Here is a 21,359-nt window from a genome sequence, read left to right on the forward strand (position 1 = left end):
CTATAGTTTGTTAACAAGACATTTGTGGAGCGGTTGAAAAACTAGTTTTAATGACTGCAACCTAAGTGTATGTAAACTTCCGACTTCAACTGTATCCACTGAAAGCTCACAGTTAGATGAATCTCTTCTTCTCTACAGATCGGGGAGAGATCGCGCTTCTCACTTGTTGCTGTTGTCAATCACAGGGTCTATAACACAAAAGCAGCCCTGCCACACAGATAAGCGAGAGATTGAGTGCAAGAGAAGAGAAAAGTGAGATAGTGGAGGTTAGAGGAAGGTCAGACCTCCAAATTCTTTCTGTGACTGGAGGAAAATCCCTGTTTTTTGCGTTTGGTTCATTCAGAGATGGGAGAACTAAGAGCCGGTAAACAAGGTGCTTGAAACAGTGCTGTTTTTATTAGCCATGGTAAACAAATACAATCTAGCTGACTGGCAGTGGAGTGGAAGAAACTCAGGTTGTTTCCGGGTGTTATGAGTGATTTGTGTTCCCTCGTATTATGAGGGATAAAATGGCACTGGCCCTCTCACTAGCTCTGTCTGGGTTGTCATGACCGGGCGTGAGTCAAAGTAAGATGAGGGGTTCCTTAGACACTGATCTAAGGTCAGTTTGGCATATTTTCACTATTAGTAAAGACCAGGATTTAGGGAGGTTACGCTGATCCTAGATATATGCCTATGGGAAACTGGGACTCACCCATTGTTCACTAATGACTTGTAGTATAGACTACAGTAGGTTGGCCCCTACAGGGTTATTTGATTTCAGCTAATCTTAGATCTGTGCCTATGGTCAACTGGGAGTAGTTTCAGACCTTCTAGACTAGTGGTAGATAGAGCAGCTGCTCCTTGGCTCCCAGGTTACACAGAAACCTGCCCTGGGCCTGCACACACACACCTCATTAACACATCACTCCTGTTATCATTGGATAAAATTACTCTTGCCGACCGACAACGAGAAATTGGGCCTTTGGAAGCGAGGCATTGCTTTTAAACACCCTTAATCTGCATCACAGCTCTGGTGTGTGTATACACTGAGTAAACAAAACATTAAGATCACCTACTCTTTCCATGACATAGACCCAACCAGATGAATCCAGGTGAAAGCTATGATCCCTTATTGATGTCACTTGTTAAGTCCACTTCAATCAGTGTAGATGAAGGGAAGGAGAAAGGTTAAAGAAGGATTTTTAAGCCTTGAGACAATGGATACATGTATTGTGTATGTGTCATTGAGAGGGTGAGTGGGCAAGACAAAATATTGAAGTGCCTTTGAACGGAGTATGGTAGTAGGTGCCAGGCACACACACGGGTTTGTGTCAAGAACTGGAATGCTGCTGGCTTTTTCACGCTCAACGGTTTCCTATTTGTATCAAGAATGGTCCACCACCTAAAAGACATCCAGCTAACTTGACACAACTGTTGGAAGCATTGGAGTCAACATGGGCCAGCATCCCTGTGGAACGCTTTCAACATCTTGTAGAGTCCATGCTATTTGGAAGGTGTTCCTAATGTTTGGTATACTCAGTGTGTGTGTGTGTGTGTGTGTGTGTGTGTGTGTGTGTGTGTGTGTGTGTGTGTGTGTGTGTGTGTGTGTGTGTGTGTGTGTGTGTGTGTGTGTGTGTGTGTGTGTGTGTGTGTGTGTGTGTGTGTGAGGTAGAGGAGAGGAGTGGAGAGTGGGGTAAGTTGAGACATTGTTTAAATAATCAGCATCACTCCGTAAAGAGAAATATAGTATTCTTTCTAGCAAAGATATCTACATATATTTCAGGATGTTTTGAAAACATAGCTTGTCTAAAAAAAGTTGTCTCTTTGCAAAAGACTTACCCCATGGCCATTGGCTCAATTTACCCCAAGACAAACATTTGGACTAAAGTACCAATCAAAAGTTTGGACACACCTACTCATTCAAGGGGTTTTCTTTATTATTTTAAACGGTTTTCTACATTGTGGAATAATAGTGAAGACATCAAAACTATGAAATAACACATATGGAATCATGTAGTAACCAAAAAAGTGTTAAACAAACAGATTTTAGATTCTTCAAAGTAGCCACCCTTTGCCTTGATGTCAGCATTACACACTCTTGGCATTCTCTCAACCAGCTTTATGAGGTAGTCACCTGAAATGCTTTTCAATTAACAGGTTCATTTAAAAGTTCATTTGTGGAATTTCTTTCCTTCTTAATGCGTTTGAGCCAATCCGTTGTGTTGTGACAAGGTAGGGGTGGTATACAGAAGATAGCCCTAAGACCAAGTCCATATTTTGGCAAGAACAGCTCAAATAAACAAAGAGAAACGACAGTCATCATTACTTTAAGACATGAAGGTCAGTCAATTCGGAAAATGTCAAGAACTTTGAAAGTTGCTTCAAGTGCAGTCGCAAAAACCATCAAGCGCTATGATGAAACTGGCTCTCATGAGGACCGCCACAAGAAAGGAAGACCCAGAGTTACCTCTGCTGCAAAGGATAAGTTCATTAGAGTTACGAGCCTCAGATTGCGGCCCAAATAAATGCTTCACGGAGTTCAAGTAACAGACACATCACAACATCAACCGTTCAGAAAGAAACCACTACTAAAGGACACCAATTTTGTATTTATTTTTTATTTATTTCACCTTTATTTAACCAGGTAGGCTAGTTGAGAACAAGTTACAATACGAAGAAGAGAATTGCTTGGGCCAGAAAACATGAGAACTGGACATTAGACCGTTGTAAATCTGTCCTTTGGTCTGATGAGTCCAAATGTGAGATTTTGGGCCGTATCTCTGTGAGACGCAGAGTAGGTGAATGGATGATCTTCGCATGTGTGGTTCCCACACTGTCTGTGATTTATTTAGAATTCAAGGCACAGTTACCCAGCATGGCTACCACAGCATTCTGCAGCGATACACCAACCCACCAGGTTTGCGCTTAGTGGGACTATCATTTGTTTTTCAACAGGACAATGACCCAACACACCTCCATGCTGTGTAAGGGCTATTTGACCAAGAAGGAGAGTGATGGTGCTGTGTCAGATGACCTGGCCTCCACAATCACTCGACCTCAACCCAATTGAGATGGTTTGGGATGAGTTGGACTGCAAAGTGAAGGAAAAGCAGCCAACAAGTGCTCAGCATTTGTGTGGGAACTCATGCATTCCTCATGAAGCTGGTTGTCATCAAGGCAAAGGGTGGCTACTTTGAAGAATCTCAAATATAAAATATATTTTGATTTGTTTTTACACTTTTTTGGTTTCTACATTATTCCATGTGTTATTTCATAGTTTTGATGTCTTCACTATTATTCTACAATGTTGAAAATGGTAAAAATAAAGAAAAACCCTTGAGTGAGTAGGTGTCCAAACTTTTGACTGGTACTTTATATTAGCCCACACACCTATAAGGATTCACTTTCATGCTAGGCTTAGGACCTCATATTGAAGCTTATATAGACTTCAACTGATGTATAAAACAATCTTAAACTATCTACTTTGGTTCAGAAACAAGCATCATGAAACCTCTAACACAATAAATGCATTTGACTTGGTGAAAATACTTTTTTGGACCTAACTTAACTTGCTTTCCACTGTTTCCGTGTGGTTTCTTCCTTCACAGACTTCACAGACTTCACAGACATGAAATGATCAACTTTTCCTAAATATTTGGTCAAATGATACAGTTCATTTTGCGTATGGTTTCCTATAGACCAGGGTGGCTCAATTTACCCCACTGTCCCCTACTGTGCTAATGTATTAGCCTATAGCAGGAGTTCATGAGGGTAATTGATACGGTAATTTGAATGTAGCTACAGAGTCCAGCTACCTTAGTGATGCTAGGGGGGTACAGTGCAGTCTCAGCCATACAGACACCTTACATGACCTCCCAGTGAACCTGTTTCAGGTTTAGAAGTGACCCCTGTCAGATTCTGTGTCTAAGGTTTTCACATTCACACAGAGTGACTCCAGCGGATGGTGGATGTCTGCTCCTTTGCTTTGAAAGAAGCACATCCGGGCCTATTTTTAGGCCAGATTATCGACTTGCCAATGTTTATATCTCAGATTACACACACTCTGTCATTATGGAAGAGTGGCCTTGTAATTACGAGGCATATTTTTCACAGGGGCTGTTCCACCAAAAACACTTGTATGCTATACTGTACCGACTACAGAAAGACAATTACACCCCGCCCCCCCCCACACACACACACACACACACACACACACACGCACACACACACACACACACACAGTGTAGCAGCTGCAGGAGGGAACGTCCCTTCCCCTAGGCTCATGGTGGTCACATGTTGGCAGGAGTGAGATTCTGACCCCTCCACCCCCTCACACCCTCCACCCCATCTTTCCAACCACCTAAGCACATTGAGATCTATTTTTCCTGCAAGGTGCCCTATTTTGCTGCGTGTTTCCTTGTAGCCTGTTCTTCCATCAAGCTCCAATGGGACAGACAGTATTATTTTCTGAAAGTTGGCGAGGGGTGGCATGGTGCCAGCCAGGACGGCGTGCCAAGCTAGGCCCTCACAGCTGGCTGAACACAGGAGAGGAGCCTAGCCCTGGCAGCGTGACTCTCCGAGAGGTCTCCCTTATCCTGCCAAATCAGCCTCAGTGGGTATTGAACGCAGCCTTTGTAAGATGTTCATTCTTAGCCTTGTTCTTCATAGACACCCACACTGGAGCCTAATTTGAAGACTCTGTGATATTGAGTTGCATTCAAAAGCTAAATCAATGTCTCTTGTGGAGAGAGACTTAACGGTTTTCAACCATCATTTCCTAATGCGGATCAACGGTCCGTTGTTTATTGTATATAAATAAAACCCACAGAAGTGGAACGACAGACTCTGTACACATGACGGCAATATTCCACCCTGGCCAGACTATTTTCCTGTCTGAGAAAATCTATCCTCTATGTCCTTGGTGTGTCTTCGCGTCTGTTTAAAGATCCCTCTCCCCGGTACAGTGGGGTTGTCCTTTTTACTGCTCATCGATAGATTGAACAAACGTCCTATTTGACAAGGTTGACTGCCTCACTCCCCTAGCCCTCTGATAGGCAACATAAACGTGTTACATTCCATCAGATGAAATTGAGAAGATGTCAGACACTGACTGTGCTCAAGTGATTGACCCTGACACAATTTCTCCCCCTTCTTCTCTCGCTCCTTGTCTTCCTTTCTTTTTCTCTGTTGCTCTCTCTTAATCTCTCCCTCCCTCTCTCCTTTTCTCTCTTTCTCACACATGCCTATTCGGGTGTCATACTATAGAGTATATTCATTTTTACAACGGCTATGGTGAAGACAATATGATTGAGTAGAACAGTTTGAGTAGAACAGTACAGCACTGCCTAGTAGCAGTGGATTTATTCCCGGTTACAAGGCAGAAATCAGCCCTGTTAGCAGGAATGCCATAGAGCTCCAGGTTACAGTATACTAATATAATAACACTCTGTCTCTCTTTGTGTATTGTAATTCAATGAACTTTATTGATACTAATTACAGTATACAGAAGTAATAATAACACACTCTTTCTCTTCTGCTTCTGCTCCAGGCAGAGCTGACGGGCATCAAGTGGAGGTGCTACAGCTTCCGTGGCGGGGGCGAGTACGGGCCAGTGATCTCGGCACCAGCCCAGGACGACCCGGTGCTGCGCAGCTTCATGCGCTGCGTGCAGGCCAACCTCCTGTGTGTGTGGCGCCGCAAAGTCAAGCCTGACGCCAAGGAGCTGTGGATCTTCTGGTGGGGTGACGAGCCCAACCTCTCTGACGTCATCCATCACGAGCTGGAAGGTGAGCCCCCCCCCCCCCCGCTGCTGAGAGATGCTCATCTTCTGGGTCTATACGTGTTAGAAATTGTGACAGAATCTGAGATTTTATGTTTAGTATTGTTTGTTGTGTAGCATTGTGTTGTCTGGTGTGATGTACTGTGTCGTGTCGTGTAGCATTGTACTGGCTCAGGAGAGTCTATGTGATGAAGCACACAGTAACAGACTACCTAAGTGGATTTGTCTTGCCGTTGTTCGGATCCTTGCGTGTCTGTGTGTGTGCATTACCCAAAGATATCTCACCCTAAAGAGTGCCACTGTCAGCACTATCGCCTCTATTTATAGAAGCATTTGCATTATCTGGCTGCACATGTGCAGCAGGGAACCCTAGCTTATTGACTAAGCCAGGAGAAGAGAGTGAAAAGAGAGGGAACGAGAGGAAGGAGAGAAGCATTGGTTTATGGAAAGGTTTGGGTAGTATAGCAGAGAGAGGAGAGGTGAGGAGAGGTGAGGAGAGGAGGAAGGGGAAGATAGAGGGGAGGTGAGGAGAGGAGGAAGGGGAAGATAGAGGGGAGGAGAGGAGGATGGGGAAGAGAGAGGAGAGGTGAGGAGAGGAGGAGAGGAGGAAGGGGAAGATAGAGGGGAGGTGAGGAGAGGAGGAGAGGAGGATGGGGAAGAGAGAGGAGAGGAGAGGAGAGGAGGAGAGGAGGAAGGGGGAGATAGAGGGGAGGTGAGGAGAGGAGGAGAGGAGGATGGGGAAGAGAGAGGAGAGGTGAGGAGAGGAGGAAGGGAAAGATAGAGGGGAGGTGAGGAGAGGAGGAAGGAGAAGATAGAGGGGGGTGTAGTGGAGAGTTAGAGATGTGATGAGAAGACAGGAAAGGTGACATGAATGAACGGTGATGCCTTTGTATGGATCAACGTCGCTGGATCTTGTTTAGGAGTTTGTTTAACTTGTTTGGGTGTGTGTCTTCCCTGCTGTGGTGTAAACGGACTGCACATCATGAAATCACAGATTTGTAACCTCTACTGTATCCATTGTTGTTGTTGGCAATTTCAACACTAGGAAGTGAGTTTATTTTGAGATACACATTATCCCGGAGATATTGACAGACAACGCTTCAGTGAAAGAAAAATTCCGAAAGTGTGTCCATCTTGGAAAAGTAGTGAAATGCATTAATATGTGCAAAGTTACAGCTATTGATATTTATGAGCATCTGGATTGTTAATAAGAATTTCTTGTGATCCTCTTGACATGCCCAATTAAACAAAGGATATGTTGTTTCAGGAGGATTGTTTATAAAATCATCAAAAGCCACAGAGAGAAACATTCACTCTGCATCACATTATGATAATATTCTTCACAACATGTCACACGTCTACCCTCTTTTACAATATTTGCCTTGAGTGAGCCTTATTAATAATAGTAGACAATACAGCACTTTAGAAGTGAGAAATTAATCGCTAATTAAGGGGTAGATTCATTCTTTGCTAATTAATTTGCAGTTATAATGTGGAATCCGTTAAATTGTTTGATGGGGGACTGGAAGAACAATCGTAGTGTCCGTTTTGGTATCCGAGGGGGGCATCATATCCCTGTTTCTTTAGGGCTGCAGTGACTCTCTCTCTCTCTCTCTCTCTCTCTCTCTCTCTCTCTCTCCACACAGTCTCTCTCACCTGTCTCTCTCTCTCTCTCTCTCTCTTTCTCTCTCTCTCTCTCTCTCTCTCGCTCTCTCTCTCACTGTCTCTGTCCCCACACAGTCTCTCTCCCCTCTCTCTCTCTCTCTCTCTCACTGTCTCTGTCCCCACACAGTCTCTCTCCCCCCTCTCTCTCTCTCTCACTGTCTCTGTCCCCACACAGTATCTCTCCCCTCTCTCTCTCTCTCTCACTGTCTCTGTCCCCACACAGTCTCTCTCCCCCCCCTCTCTCTCTCTCTCACTGTCTCTGTCCCCACACAGTCTCTGTCCCCACACAGTCTCTGTCCCCACACAGTCTCTGTCCCCACACAGTCTCTCTCTCTCTCTCTCTCTCTCTCTCTCTGAGGCTGGGCCAACGCCTGATCCGGAGATTACATAAAGCAACAGCATCTATGTCTCTGATGCATTTAATGAAATGAGATGGAATGCTGAGAGGAGGAGGAGGACAGCATGAGGTTAGTCCACTAATCTCCAGGCTTGTCGTTAATCGCCACTGGGCCACACTCATCGATTCTCATCATTGGCCAAAATAGTGTATGCAGGAGAAAACAGTGTGGTGCTGCTGCTGATTGCATAACCTCTGTAGGATTTCACCGCTGCTAATGTCTCTCTACTGCTGCAGAGGCAGTCCACCAGCTCAGTGGTTGCTCTTAGCAGGGGATGCCTGTGTCCTCTCTCTGTATCTGTGTGTGTGTTTTATGGCAGGGAGCAGGGAGGGAAGGCAGGGCTTCCTGCTTATCAGATGAAGCGTGGGAGAAAATAAAGCGGAGGTTTTACGTGTGTGACGAACGGTCAGTGCAGAGCGTTGGACTGCTATACTGTGGCCTCCGTTACCAAGAGATCCAGTCCACCTCACTCGGTCACTCACAAACCAAACATACTTACCCCCTTCATCCCTCCACTCCTCTGAATCAGCTCTGAACTCAAGGGTTTCCAGACCTTGGTTGCCCCACCATCCCCTCTCCCCTCCTCTAATCTCCTCTCCCTCTCTTCTCCCCCTGCAATTCTTCCTCCATTATGCCCTGGCATGTCTCCACACAGAGACCTCTGTGCAGCTGGCCCGGGAGACACAAGGAGCCAAAGGTCGAGGGTCTTGAATAGAGCGCAGGACAAAAACATTGTAATGGGCTGGCTGGGGACACCTCTGTCTCTGGGAGGGAGACCAGAGATAATGCTTTTGAGAGGGAAAAACTATTTAGCCCCCACGTTTTGATACGGTTTTGTTAAAGATGAGGAGATATGGTATAGATAAAGATGAGGAGATATGGTTTAGATAAAGATGAGGAGATATGGTATAGATAAAGATGAGGAGATATGGTGTAGATAAAGATGAGGATATATGGTGTAGATAAAGATGAGGAGATATGGTGTAGATAAAGATGAGGAGATATGGTTTAGATCAAGATGAGGAGATATGGTGTAGATAAAGATGAGGAGATATGGTGTAGATAAAGATGAGGAGATATGGTTTAGATACAGATGAGGAAATATGGTGTAGATAAAGATGAGGAGATATGGTGTAGATAAAGATGAGTAGATATGGTATAGATAAATATGAGGAGATATGGTGTCAATAAAGATGAGGAGATATGGTTTAGATGGAGATATGGTGTAGATAAAGATGAGGATATATGGTTTAGATAAAGATGAGGAGATATGGTGTAGATAAAGATGAGGAGATATGGTTTAGATAAAGATGAGGAGATATGGTGTAGATAAAGATGAGGATATATGGTTTAGATAAAGATGAGGAGATATGGTTTAGATAAAGATGAGGAGATATGGTTTAGATAAATATGAGGAGATATGGTGTAGATAAAGATGAGGAGATATGGTTTAGATAAAGATGAGGAGATATGGTATAGATAAAGATGAGGAGATATGGTTTAGATAAAGATGAGGATATATGGTTTAGATAAAGATGAGGAGATATGGTGTAGATAAAGATGAGGAGATATGGTTTAGATGGAGATATGGTGTAGATAAAGATGAGGAGATATGGTTTAGATAAAGATGAGGAGATATGGTGTAGATAAAGATGAGGAGATATGGTTTAGATGGAGATATGGTGTAGATAAAGATAAGGATATATGGATTAGATAAAGATGAGGAGATATGGTGTAGATAAAGATGAGGAGATATGGTGTAGATAAAGATGAGGAGATATGGTTTAGATAAACATGAAGAGATATGGTTTAGATCGAGATATGGTGTAGATAAAGATGAGGAGATATGGTGTAGATAAAGATGAGGAGATATGGTTTAGATAAAGATGAGGAGATATGGTGTCGATAAAGATGAGGAGATATGGTTTAGATGGAGATATGGTGTAGATAAAGATGAGGAGATTTGGTTTAGATAAAGATGAGGAGATATGGTTTAGATCGGGATATGGTTTAGATAAAGATGAGGAGATATGGTGTAGATAAAGATGAGGAGATATGGTGTAGATAAAGATGAGGAGATATTGTTTAGATACAGATGAGGAGATATGGTGTAGATAAAGATGAGGAGATATGGTGTAGATAAAGATGAGGAGATATGGTTTAGATGGAGATATGGTGTAGAGAAAGATAAGGATATATGGTTTAGATAAAGATGAGGAGATATGGTGTAGATGAAGATGAGGAGATATGGTTTAGATAAAGATGAGGAGATATGGTTTAGATAAAGATGAGGAGATATGGTTTAGATAAATATGAGGAGATATGGTGTAGATAAAGATGAGGAGATATGGTTTAGATAAAGATGAGGAGATATGGTATAGATAAAGATGAGGAGATATGGTTTAGATAAAGATGAGGATATATGGTTTAGATAAAGATGAGGAGATATGGTGTAGATAAAGATGAGGAGATATGGTTTAGATGGAGATATGGTGTAGATAAAGATGAGAAGATATGGTTTAGATAAAGATGAGGAGATATGGTGTAGATAAAGATGAGGAGATATGGTTTAGATGGAGATATGGTGTAGATAAAGATAAGGATATATGGATTAGATAAAGATGAGGAGATATGGTGTAGATAAAGATGAGGAGATATGGTGTAGATAAAGATGAGGAGATATGGTTTAGATAAACATGAAGAGATATGGTTTAGATCGAGATATGGTGTAGATAAAGATGAGGAGATATGGTGTAGATAAAGATGAGGAGATATGGTTTAGATAAAGATGAGGAGATATGGTGTCGATAAAGATGAGGAGATATGGTTTAGATGGAGATATGGTGTAGATAAAGATGAGGAGATTTGGTTTAGATAAAGATGAGGAGATATGGTTTAGATCGGGATATGGTTTAGATAAAGATGAGGAGATATGGTGTAGATAAAGATGAGGAGATATGGTGTAGATAAAGATGAGGAGATATTGTTTAGATACAGATGAGGAGATATGGTGTAGATAAAGATGAGGAGATATGGTGTAGATAAAGATGAGGAGATATGGTTTAGATGGAGATATGGTGTAGAGAAAGATAAGGATATATGGTTTAGATAAAGATGAGGAGATATGGTGTAGATGAAGATGAGGAGATATGGTTTAGATAAAGATGAGGAGATATGGTGTCGATAAAGATGAGGAGATATGGTTTAGATGGAGATATGGTGTAGATAAAGATGAGGAGATATGGTTTAGATAAAGATGAGGAGATATGGTTTAGATCGGGATATGGTTTAGATAAAGATGAGGAGATATGGTGTAGATAAAGATGAGGAGATATGGTGTAGATAAAGATGAGGAGATATGGTTTAGATAAAGATGAGGAGATATGGTTTAGATAAAGATGAGGAGATATGGTGTAGATAAAGATGAGGAGATATGGTTTAGATGGAGATATGGTGTAGATAAAGATAAGGATATATGGATTAGATAAAGATGAGGAGATATGGTGTAGATAAAGATGAGGATATATGGTTTAGCTAGAGATAAGGAGATATGGTGTAGATAAAGATGAGGATATATGGTTTAGATAAACATGAAGAGATATGGTTTAGATTGAGATATGGTGTAGATAAAGATGAGGAGATATGGTGTAGATAAAGATGAGGAGATATGGTGTAGATAAAGATGAGGAGATATGGTGTAGATAAAGATGATGAGATATGGTTTAGATAAAGATGAGGATATATGGTTTAGATAAAGATGAGGAGATATGGTTTAGATAAAGATGAGGAGATATGGTTTAGATAAAGATGAGGAGATATGGTTTAGATGGAGATATGGTGTAGATAAAGATAAGGATACATGGTTTAGATAAAGATGAGAAGATATGGTGTAGATGAAGATGAGGAGATATGGTTTAGCTAAAGATAAGGAGATATGGTGTAGATAAAGATGAGGAGATATGGTTTAGATGGAGATATGGTGTAGATAAAGGTAAGGATATATGGTTTAGATAAAGATGAGGAGATATGGTGTAGATGAAGATGAGGAGATATGGTTTAGATAAAGATGAGGAGATATGGTGTCGATAAAGATGAGGAGATATGGTTTAGATGGAGATATGGTGTAGATAAAGATGAGGAGATATGGTTTAGATAAAGATGAGGAGATATGGTTTAGATCGAGATATGGTTTAGATAAAGATGAGGAGATATGGTGTAGATAAAGATGAGGAGATATGGTGTAGATAAAGATGAGGAGATATGGTGTAGATAAAGATGAGGAGATATGGTGTAGATAAAGATGAGGAGATATGGTCTATCTAATGATGATTTCATGAAATATTGGACATTTCCTAATCTGCCTGTTTTTTTTTACAGTGCAATATTATGTAATAATATTATGCAATATTAATTACAGTGATACCATTGCATACTGTATGTCCACATTTAGATTTTGAAGTGGTAATCAGGTTGATGATGTACTGTATTTCATGATAATGGCATTATTCATAGCTTGTATTTTCAGTATGGAATATCTGGTTTTCAGAAAACATGTAATTGACAAAAGAGCTCCAGTAATATAATTTCTCTGTTTAATCCGGATGATGGAATCCGCCACTAGAAGGATTGACCTCTGACCTAGCCCATGGTCACTGTGTGGTGTGCAGAGAGCTGCCATGTGAGCCAGATGTAATATGCTGTTACACCACTGCAACATTTACACAGTTTTCGCTTCAAGGAGTACATAATGGGGAATGAGGTCAATTCATATTTATTCAGTTACTGGCACATAATTTAACTCTGCATTTGAACGTTTTTATAGGGATATTAAAGTTGCTGATTATTAAGGTAATTAAGGTAATTATTTAGATTCAGGTGTCAGTGTCTCAGGCTCTCTCTCTCGGCTCTGTATGCCATTGTCATTGTCTCAATGTCGAACCAGTGGAGTGTTTAAACATCATGCCTAATACATACAGCTGTGATTAGCCTCCCCAGGGTCCTAAGACCTGGTGGAATTGCCCTATATTTTCACTATCTCAATAATAATGCTTTATGAGAATCTCATATTACGTTTTTCTTTTTTGGTAGCATGGGGAGGGGGTAATCTGATCTAGAAATGGATTTTGGTGAAGGGACAGACAGAAGTAGTTCTGGGCCTTTGCGTGTGGAGGAGAAGTGATTTATCAGTATGTGCTGTGCCCTACCGTGTGGGTTGTGTCATGCATGAGCAGCCTGAGAGGCGGTGATGCGCCGTACTGTGAGATGAGTCACTCTGTGTCCACGAACATGCGGTCAAGACCTCGTAGCACACTGACTATCTTAACCTACAGTGCTGCTACTGTAATTATTACATTTGACTGTGTGGTTATTTGATGATTAGGACTGTTTGTGTTCATTGTGGGACTGTTGATTTTTGTGTTTTCATGACTCCCATAACCCAGTTTGCCCTGTCTGTGGGCTCTGCTTTGCCATACCTTGGACTCGCATTGTAATATCTGATCCCCTTCACTGGTCTAGAGTCAGATTTGTTGTTCACCTCATAATGGTTGACAATGGGACTGTGGTGTGTAGATCAGTTTTCAAGGTGAAGTCTGGTAAGAATGAGGGCCTTTGGGAGGTACACTGTATGACAACATGGTGGGCTCCACTGTGTTGGAGGCTCTGGCAGCATGCTGAAGGGCACTATGACCTGATGGTTGATGTTGAGCACCAACCAGTAGTGCTCCTGTTCCTCCACCTGAACAGCATGTGGCCAAAGTGAACGGAGAGGGGGAGAGGAACTTAAGGATTCATCTCATCACGTCAGGATCAGGAGCCACATCAGCTTGTTCACTCAGGTGTCATGAATGTGGAAAGAACATTCAACACGTTATTGAATTAGTACAGTTAGGCTACTGTAACTTTAACCAAATGCGTATGCTCAAATTCATCCCAATTGTAAAAACACTGTAGTAGAGACTACACTTTTCATTATCTGACTAGAACACTTCTTCCAGGCTTCTCCGGTGTATTTTTATTTGCCCACCAGTAATGAGAGCAAATGAAGAAAGCAGCAAATGGAAAGTAGGTGATGAAAGGTGTTGATAAAGAAAAGGATTGTTATCAGTAGGATGGGATGGCATAACAAAGATCTTAACACAACAAGTGGATTAGACTGACAATTCTAAGAAAAATAATCAATGATAACGAAATAAAGAGAGAGATGGCTGGCGGCTTCTCATTCACAACAACAGCATGGAAAGCCGTGCCAGATAGCAGACAGACACGTGTCCTCTGTCAGAGCAGAGCGCTGGAGCTAGGGGCTATGGACCTCAGGAGAGAGCCGCCTGCAATGCTTTGTGAAACCCCAGGGGCTGTGTGTTTGTGTGTGTGTTTGCTTGTGTGTGTGTGTTTGCTTGTGTGTGTGTGTGTGTGTGTGTGTGTGTGTGTGTGTGTGTGTGTGTGTGTGTGTGTGTGTGTGTGTGTGTGTGTGTGTGTGTGTGTGTGTGTCCGTAATTGGCAGGAGTTTCTGTGCTGCCAGAGGTCATAAGGTTCCCAGTTAATTGTTCTCTGAAATAAACGATGCCAAATTTGTGTGTGTACTTGAGTGCTGGAGGAAGGATGACCTCTGTCTCCACCTGTCCTATCTCACTGTGATCACATAATCTTCTGTGTTCAGTCTGTACTGTACCAAGGTCCTGCCCACTGTTGTCCACTGCTGCCCACTGCCCACCACCTGCTCCACTTGCCGGAATGGCATTAGATTAGTGCATATGATTATCGTGGCTATATGTATCTTTATATGGCTATAATTTTCAGTGCTGGCTAGATTCTACTAGTAGTTTTGTTTTGTTGCTGCTGTCCTGGTCTCCCTTGAAAAATAGATTTTTCATCTGTATTTATAAAGGACAATAAATACAACATAAGGTTTGTGTTATTTCTCATTGATGAAAAAATACTTAAATAAAAAAAACACTTTAATGTACCCAGCTAGTGTCTCTGATTAAATGTTAAAGTTGTTTCAGAGGAAGATCATACACAGTATGGAGGGCTCTCAATGTTGTTTCAGATGAAGATCATACACAGTACGGAGGATTCTCAACATCGTTTCAGATGAAGATCATACACAGTACGGAGGATTCTCAACGTTGTTTCAAAAGAAGATGATACACAGTACGGAGGATTCTCAACGTCGTTTCAGATGAAGATCATACACAGTACGGAGGATTCTCAACGTTGTTTCAGATGAAGATCATACACAGTATGGAGGGCTCGCAACGTTGTTTCAGATGAAGATCATACACAGTACGGAGGATTCTCAACGTTGTTTCAGATGAAGATCATACACAGTATGGAGGGCTCGCAACGTTGTTTCAGATGAAGATCATACACAGTACGGAGGATTCTCAATGTTGTTTCAGATGAAGATCATACACAGTATGGAGGGCTCTCAACGTTGTTTCAGATGAAGATCATACACAGTATGGAGGGCTCTCAATGTTGCTTCAGATGAAGATCATACACAGTATGGAAGATTCTCAACGTTGTTTCAGATGAAGATCATACACAGTATGGAGGGCTCTCAACGTTGTTTCAGATGAAGATCATACACAGTACGGAGGATTCTCAACATTGTTTCAGATGAAGATCATACACAGTATGGAGGATTCTCAACGTTGTTTCAGATTAAGATCATACACAGTATGGAGGATTCTCAATGTTGTTTCAGATGAAGATCATACACAGTATGGAGGATTCTCAACGTTGTTTCAGATGAAGATCATACACAGTATGGAGGATTCTCAATGTTGTTCCAGATGAAGATCATACACAGTATGGAGGATTCTCAACGTTGTTTCAGATGAAGATCATACACAGTATGGAGGATTCTCAACGTTGTTTCAGATGAAGATCATACACAGTATGGAGGATTCTCAAAGTTGTTTCAGATGAAGATCATACACAGTATGGAGGATTCTCAATGCTGTTTCAGATGAAGATCATACACAGTATGGAGGGCTCTCAACGTTGTTTCAGATGAAGATCATACACAGTATGGAGGGCTCTCAATGTTGTTTCAGATGAAGACCATACACAGTACGGAGGATTTTCAATGTTGTTTCAGATGAAGATCATACACAGTATGGAGGATTCTCAACGTTGTTTCAGATGAAGATCATACACAGTATGGAGGATTCTCAACGTTGTTTCAGATGAAGGTCATACACAGCATAGAGGATTCTCAACGTTGTTTCAGATGAAGATCATACACAGTATGGAGGATTCTCAACGTTGTTTCAAATGAAGATCATACACAGTATGGAGGATTCTCAACGTTATTTCAGATGAAGATCATACACAGTATGGAGGATTCTCAACGTTATTTCAGATGAAGATCATACACAGTATGGAGGGCTCTCAACGTTGTTGCAACGTTGGGATGTACAGGCATTGCTCATGTGTCTATGGACAGAAAGAAGTGTCATTATCTAATGAGTCCATTACCGTTCTGTTCTTTTCTCCCCCCTCCTTTCTCTGCCTATCCGGCTGTCTGAGACACAGCCATTGTTTCAGTGATCTCACTGCCATACATGATGTGCTGAATATAGCTCCTTGAGCAAATCAATGATCGAAGTAAAGAGAGAATGAACAAATGGAGGGAGGGAGGAATAAAAACACTGGGCTCTTCCCTTTTGCAAGTTTTGTATTTTTCTTCCCCTCAATGTGTTATTTTGTCTTTCCGTCTACAAGTTGTGAGCCAGTTGAATGTTATAGACAGCTGCTGGGAGATGTGACCTAGGCATTACCGAGGTGAAATGCCAGACAGTGTTGCTTTCCCCCCTCCTAGTCATAGTGGGCTGGACTTTACCTGCCTGCAGTGCACACATAGTCACGGTGGGATTTGATGCCCCTAAACACATTATATTCAGTCTAAACACTGTTAACAGATCTTGTCTGGAACCACATTGAAAGTTTAACGGGGAATGGTGTGTCTGTGCTTTGGCAGGATATCCTGTTCATGTTTCTGACTGGGGCCTGATAAGGTGTGTGTGGGAGAGTGTTTTCAGAGAAGTGTTGTTGTGCTGCTAGGAAAGCGTTCGTGAAGGTAGAGATGTGAAGAGGGGTGGAGGTTGGATGAAAGAGACAAGGTCAACAAGGCAACAGTCCAGTAGAAGTAATGGATCAACCCCAGGAAGGGGCTGAACGAGGGGGAACCACTGCTGCTGTATGGGCTGGAAAGAAACATGTTCAGGGTATACAATATCTTATGGACAATGACCACTGTTTGGCAAATGTCCATCAGTGGAAAACTCTCATAATTCAATCTCCAGCCCTGTTTCTAGAACTGTATTTGAATATCGATGACATGTACTTAAATGGTTAACTTTGTGCTTTGCTAGTTTATGCAGAGAAATGAAACTGAAACCAAATTTGAGAGCGAGAGAAAGGCTCAGGGATTTTAGTTCTGTATCTATTCATGATAAATCATTTCATTTGGCATTATACACATCAATGACTGACATTCTGTGTCATTGCGTTTCAACAGAGCTTCTTCAATTGTCACAGTCTAAAACCCCGCCTAGACCTTAGAAACCCTGTAGTATTCTGTAGTATCATTTTAGTCTGTGTTACTCCTCAACCCCCTCGGGACCTGCAGACCCCTTGAGTCACCAGTAGATGTATTACTCCATTTTGTTACTCCTCTGGAGCCGAGGGGATCCCAGCGAGAGACTAGACCCTTTCATCTGATTTCAGTACAGGCCTTACTTGATGAAGTATTGGCTTTTCTGTGTCAATGAGTTTTACTTGGCATCCATCCGTGTGGGGCGTCTCTGCCTGCCGATCACCCCTTTCAGCCCTCCATTCTCTACTCTTTTCAGGCTTGCGTTCTTTCAGGCTTTCTTTCCCCTCCTCCTTTGTTCTTTGGTTTTCTGTGATGTTATGGCATTAAGCGACAGGGTACTCTGAACAGGGAACCCTCACAACATTTAACAACATGGCCATGTTTGTTCCTGGAGGTTGACTCAAACGACAGTGACTGTGAGGGGAGCTACAGAACAGAACAGGTATGAATAATACCCTGTGTTTGTGCCTGAATTGTGAACTAGGTCGCTCCGTGACATATGTCACAATGGGACTTTGAGCGAGAAGTCATGTAGAAAAGGAAACTACGGATAATTGTCCCCAACAAACAGAACCTGTCGAGATAATTGAGAGCCCCCTGAAGGAATGCACGCGGCCGAGAGGAGTGAGTCTGCTGCCTACAGCTTCAGACTTTTTACAGTTTGGCCTTGGCTGGTGAAACAGTGAGTCACATGTGGAAAATTAAGATTCCATGACAGCAAAAAAAGACAGAGTGAGAGGGGGAGGGGTGGAGAGGGAGGAGAGAGAGGAGGGATGGAAGGGAAGGAGGGAGAGACAGATGGGTAAGAGCGAGGGAGGAGGGGGGAGAGAGAAGAGAAAAGCAGGGAGTGAAAAGAGCAGGACAAGTGGAGGAAAAACAGCCTCAGTGATGTTTATTTGTACGTGAATTTACGAGGAGGGACTGAGTGTTTCTGATTTTCTCCCCCTCCTCTCGCAGGCTGCACAGGCATGGTCTGTGACCCCATGACTCAGAGTTGTGTGTGTGTGTGTGTGAGAGAGAGAGAGAGAGAGAGAGAGAGAGAGAGAGAGAGAGAGAGAGAGAGAGAGAGAGAGAGAGAGAGAGAGAGAGAGAGAGAGAGCGAGAGAGAGAGAGAGAGAGAGAGAGAGAGTGTGTGATGACGAGGTAGAGGGAAGACGGTTCCCAGCTGCACAGAGGGAGGAGTGTACATTTCCCCTCCACAAGCTTTCGGTTTTGAAAGAAAAGCCACCAACTGAAAGAATGAGGGCTTTGTGTGTGTGTGTGTGTGTGTGTGTGTGTGTGTGTGTGTGTGTGTGTGTGTGTGTGTGTGTGTGTGTGTGTGTGTGTGTGTGTGTGTGTGTGTGAGAGAGAGAGAAGCAGAGAGTGCAAATTGGGATTGGGTAAAAAGTGAGAGGAAAAGAGGGGAGGAGAGAGAAGGGGGAGGAGAGGCGGGACAGACAGACTGAGGAAGGAGCTGCTGGTCTGCCAGTGGCAGGATTGAAGTATGTGTGGTTGGGCCCATGTTTACAGTACTTGCTGTACTTTGTTGTTCTATTTTCTCTTTCCATGCTCTGTCCTAGAGAGGAGAGATTGCCAATCTAGAGAACCCTTTTTACGTCTCTCATGCCTAATCCGACAGCAGAGGAACACATCGAGAATGTGTGTGTGTTGTGTGGGGACACACGTGGTTGAGTTTGGGAAACCCTGGAATAGAACAGACTTCTGAGTGATCTGTCTTCCGTTGAATTTGTAATTTCAAGGAATAGATCGACAGTCGTTCACATTTCATACGTTTTTAAAAATTAATGTTACAATTGAATGCCCTAATTATGGCATGAAACTGTGGCCTGCACAAATCTTAAAGTCCTAACATTCTGGTACGTACTGTCGTTTTCAGATTTCTGTATATCATCTCATGCCTCATCATACATTTGAAAGTGCCAGAGATACACAATCAATGCATTTGTGTTTTGTTATTATTCTACTGATGTCTCTCTTCTTCACTGCGTTTTCTAGACTCCACCTGCCTAGTGGACATAACTCCTCAGCCAGAATGGCCCATAAGAACTCCATTGATTTCTCCCCACAAATCAATATCAATGGTTTATCACATAATAAAAACGACTATTCCATTGCAATAATATCACCAGCAACTATTCTACCGTATCAGGCTATTCCCTCAAATATACTGCAGTAATGTATTAATAAATACAGTAATTACCATAAAGTATATAATTAACACCACTGGATAGTGAAAACCAACACATTCTGAGGTTTTATAAGTGTGTAATCAGTGATGCTTTTTAATATTCAAACAACGGTAAATGGGTACTTTATTCTTTCCCTTTTTGCATTCTGCAAAGGTTGGCAATCTATGTGTTATCTTGAATGTGACTGCATATCATTGACTGTTGCTATACCAGCTGAATCACTCAGCTGTTCATTTTACACCTTAACCACAATGAGCAGCCTGAACACATTCACCTGGAAAACAGTGGTAGACAGGCCCCGTCATTCCTTGACTGTATTGTTGCTGCAGAGCATTAATAGGTGTGTTACAGTGCAAGGTGAATGTGAGTGCAGCAGGGAGACCCAGGAGGACCTGTGCTGTTCGGGGAGGTCTATCTGTTGCCTGGCCTTGGTCTGGGCTGTGAACATGCTGTGTGTCTGAGTGGATCCTGTCCAGGGGCCAGCTCTCCTCTCTGCTGGCGCTCAGCTCTCCTCCCATCCACTCTGCTGGGAATGAGGGGGAGTCTTGGCAAGAGGATATTGCAGCCCCCCCTCTTTCCCTCTTTCTCTCCCTCTCTTTCTCTGTGTTTGTCTCTGTATCTCCCTCTCCCTCTCTCTCTCTGGATTTCTCTATCCCCCTCTCTCTCTCCGCTTGGCTGAGTTCTCTTGTCCAGCTCCCCCCAGCCCCTCTAGTGGAGAGAGACAGACACGGGAACAGGGGATACCTGTGGAATCACTAACCTCAGTGGCTGCTCTAGTGCCCTGCCTGGGTAACACTTCAAGACCCATTGGGAGGTAATGAAGTAATGAAGTGGCCCCAGAAAAGTCAATGTAGAGGGAGAACGAGCTCTCCATCACATTGGACTGCAGAACAATAGATGGGGATGTGTAGCCTAATAGTGTTTCTTTATTATTTCATGACATTTGTTCTACCATTTATCATTTGTAATGTTTATTTTCATCTATGTAAAGTACCCTGTGCTCCCAAAATCAACCATACATATGAATATTCATCCTTTTTGGATTTACATAGTAGTTACACAGATATAATATTTACATGGTATTAATGTTGCATGTGTACACAAGACTTGTGGCAGTACACACCACTCTTGGGACGTAGACATGAAGCCATTGCATTATGAACATAGCCAACCTTTGTAATAGGAAGCAACATGTGTTATTACTGTGGTACTCCTGGAGCATCAGGTCTGTGCATGTCCATTATCATCAGGTCTGTGCATGTCCATTATCATCAGGTCTGTGCATGTCCATTATCATCAGGTCTGTGCATGTCCATTATCATCAGGTCTGTGCATGTCCATTATCATCAGGTCTGTGCATGTCCATTATCATCAGGTCTGTGCATGTCCATTAGTGCCTTAGGACAAGAGCTTGAATCCAGGTACTTAACGTGTTTCTGGAATGTCAAGCTGAGTGGATGTTGAAGAAAGCATCACTTCACTGCAATGCAATGTTGGATATGAAGAGTCTGACTAAGGCCAACTGAGGCTGTGATATGGTCAAGATGGTATTCCACACAAAAGAAGCCCACTTAACTTTCACACTTCACATGTAGTCCTTCCAGAGCACATCAGCCAAATGTTAAACACAATATGTTCATGTTTAAATACTTAAATTCCATCAGTTTTTCCTCCCTGTTGGACTCAGGCCTTTTGGCAAAGAGCACAGTCTTCCCATAGCGAAGGTCAAAGTAACACCTTCT

At 42.5% G+C, this 21,359-nt stretch overlaps 1 protein-coding gene across 6 annotated transcripts in view; it reads left to right on the top strand.

Moving 5' to 3' along the window:
• The window catches only part of LOC110523581 (mediator of RNA polymerase II transcription subunit 13-like), a 103,590-nt gene that overhangs the window by 17,576 nt on the left and 64,655 nt on the right, over nucleotides 1-21,359 (top strand). For all 6 annotated transcript variants that reach the window (XM_036977231.2, XM_036977232.2, XM_036977234.2 and 3 more), the window contains exon 2: nucleotides 5,531-5,768. In XM_036977231.2, the coding sequence (XP_036833126.2) occupies nucleotides 5,531-5,768 (238 nt within the window). The remainder of the gene's footprint in view (nucleotides 1-5,530; nucleotides 5,769-21,359) is intronic.

This window comes from Oncorhynchus mykiss, chromosome 5 (assembly GCF_057628025.1).
Source record: "Oncorhynchus mykiss isolate SJ-2025 chromosome 5, ASM5762802v1, whole genome shotgun sequence".
NCBI lineage: Eukaryota > Metazoa > Chordata > Actinopteri > Salmoniformes > Salmonidae > Oncorhynchus > Oncorhynchus mykiss.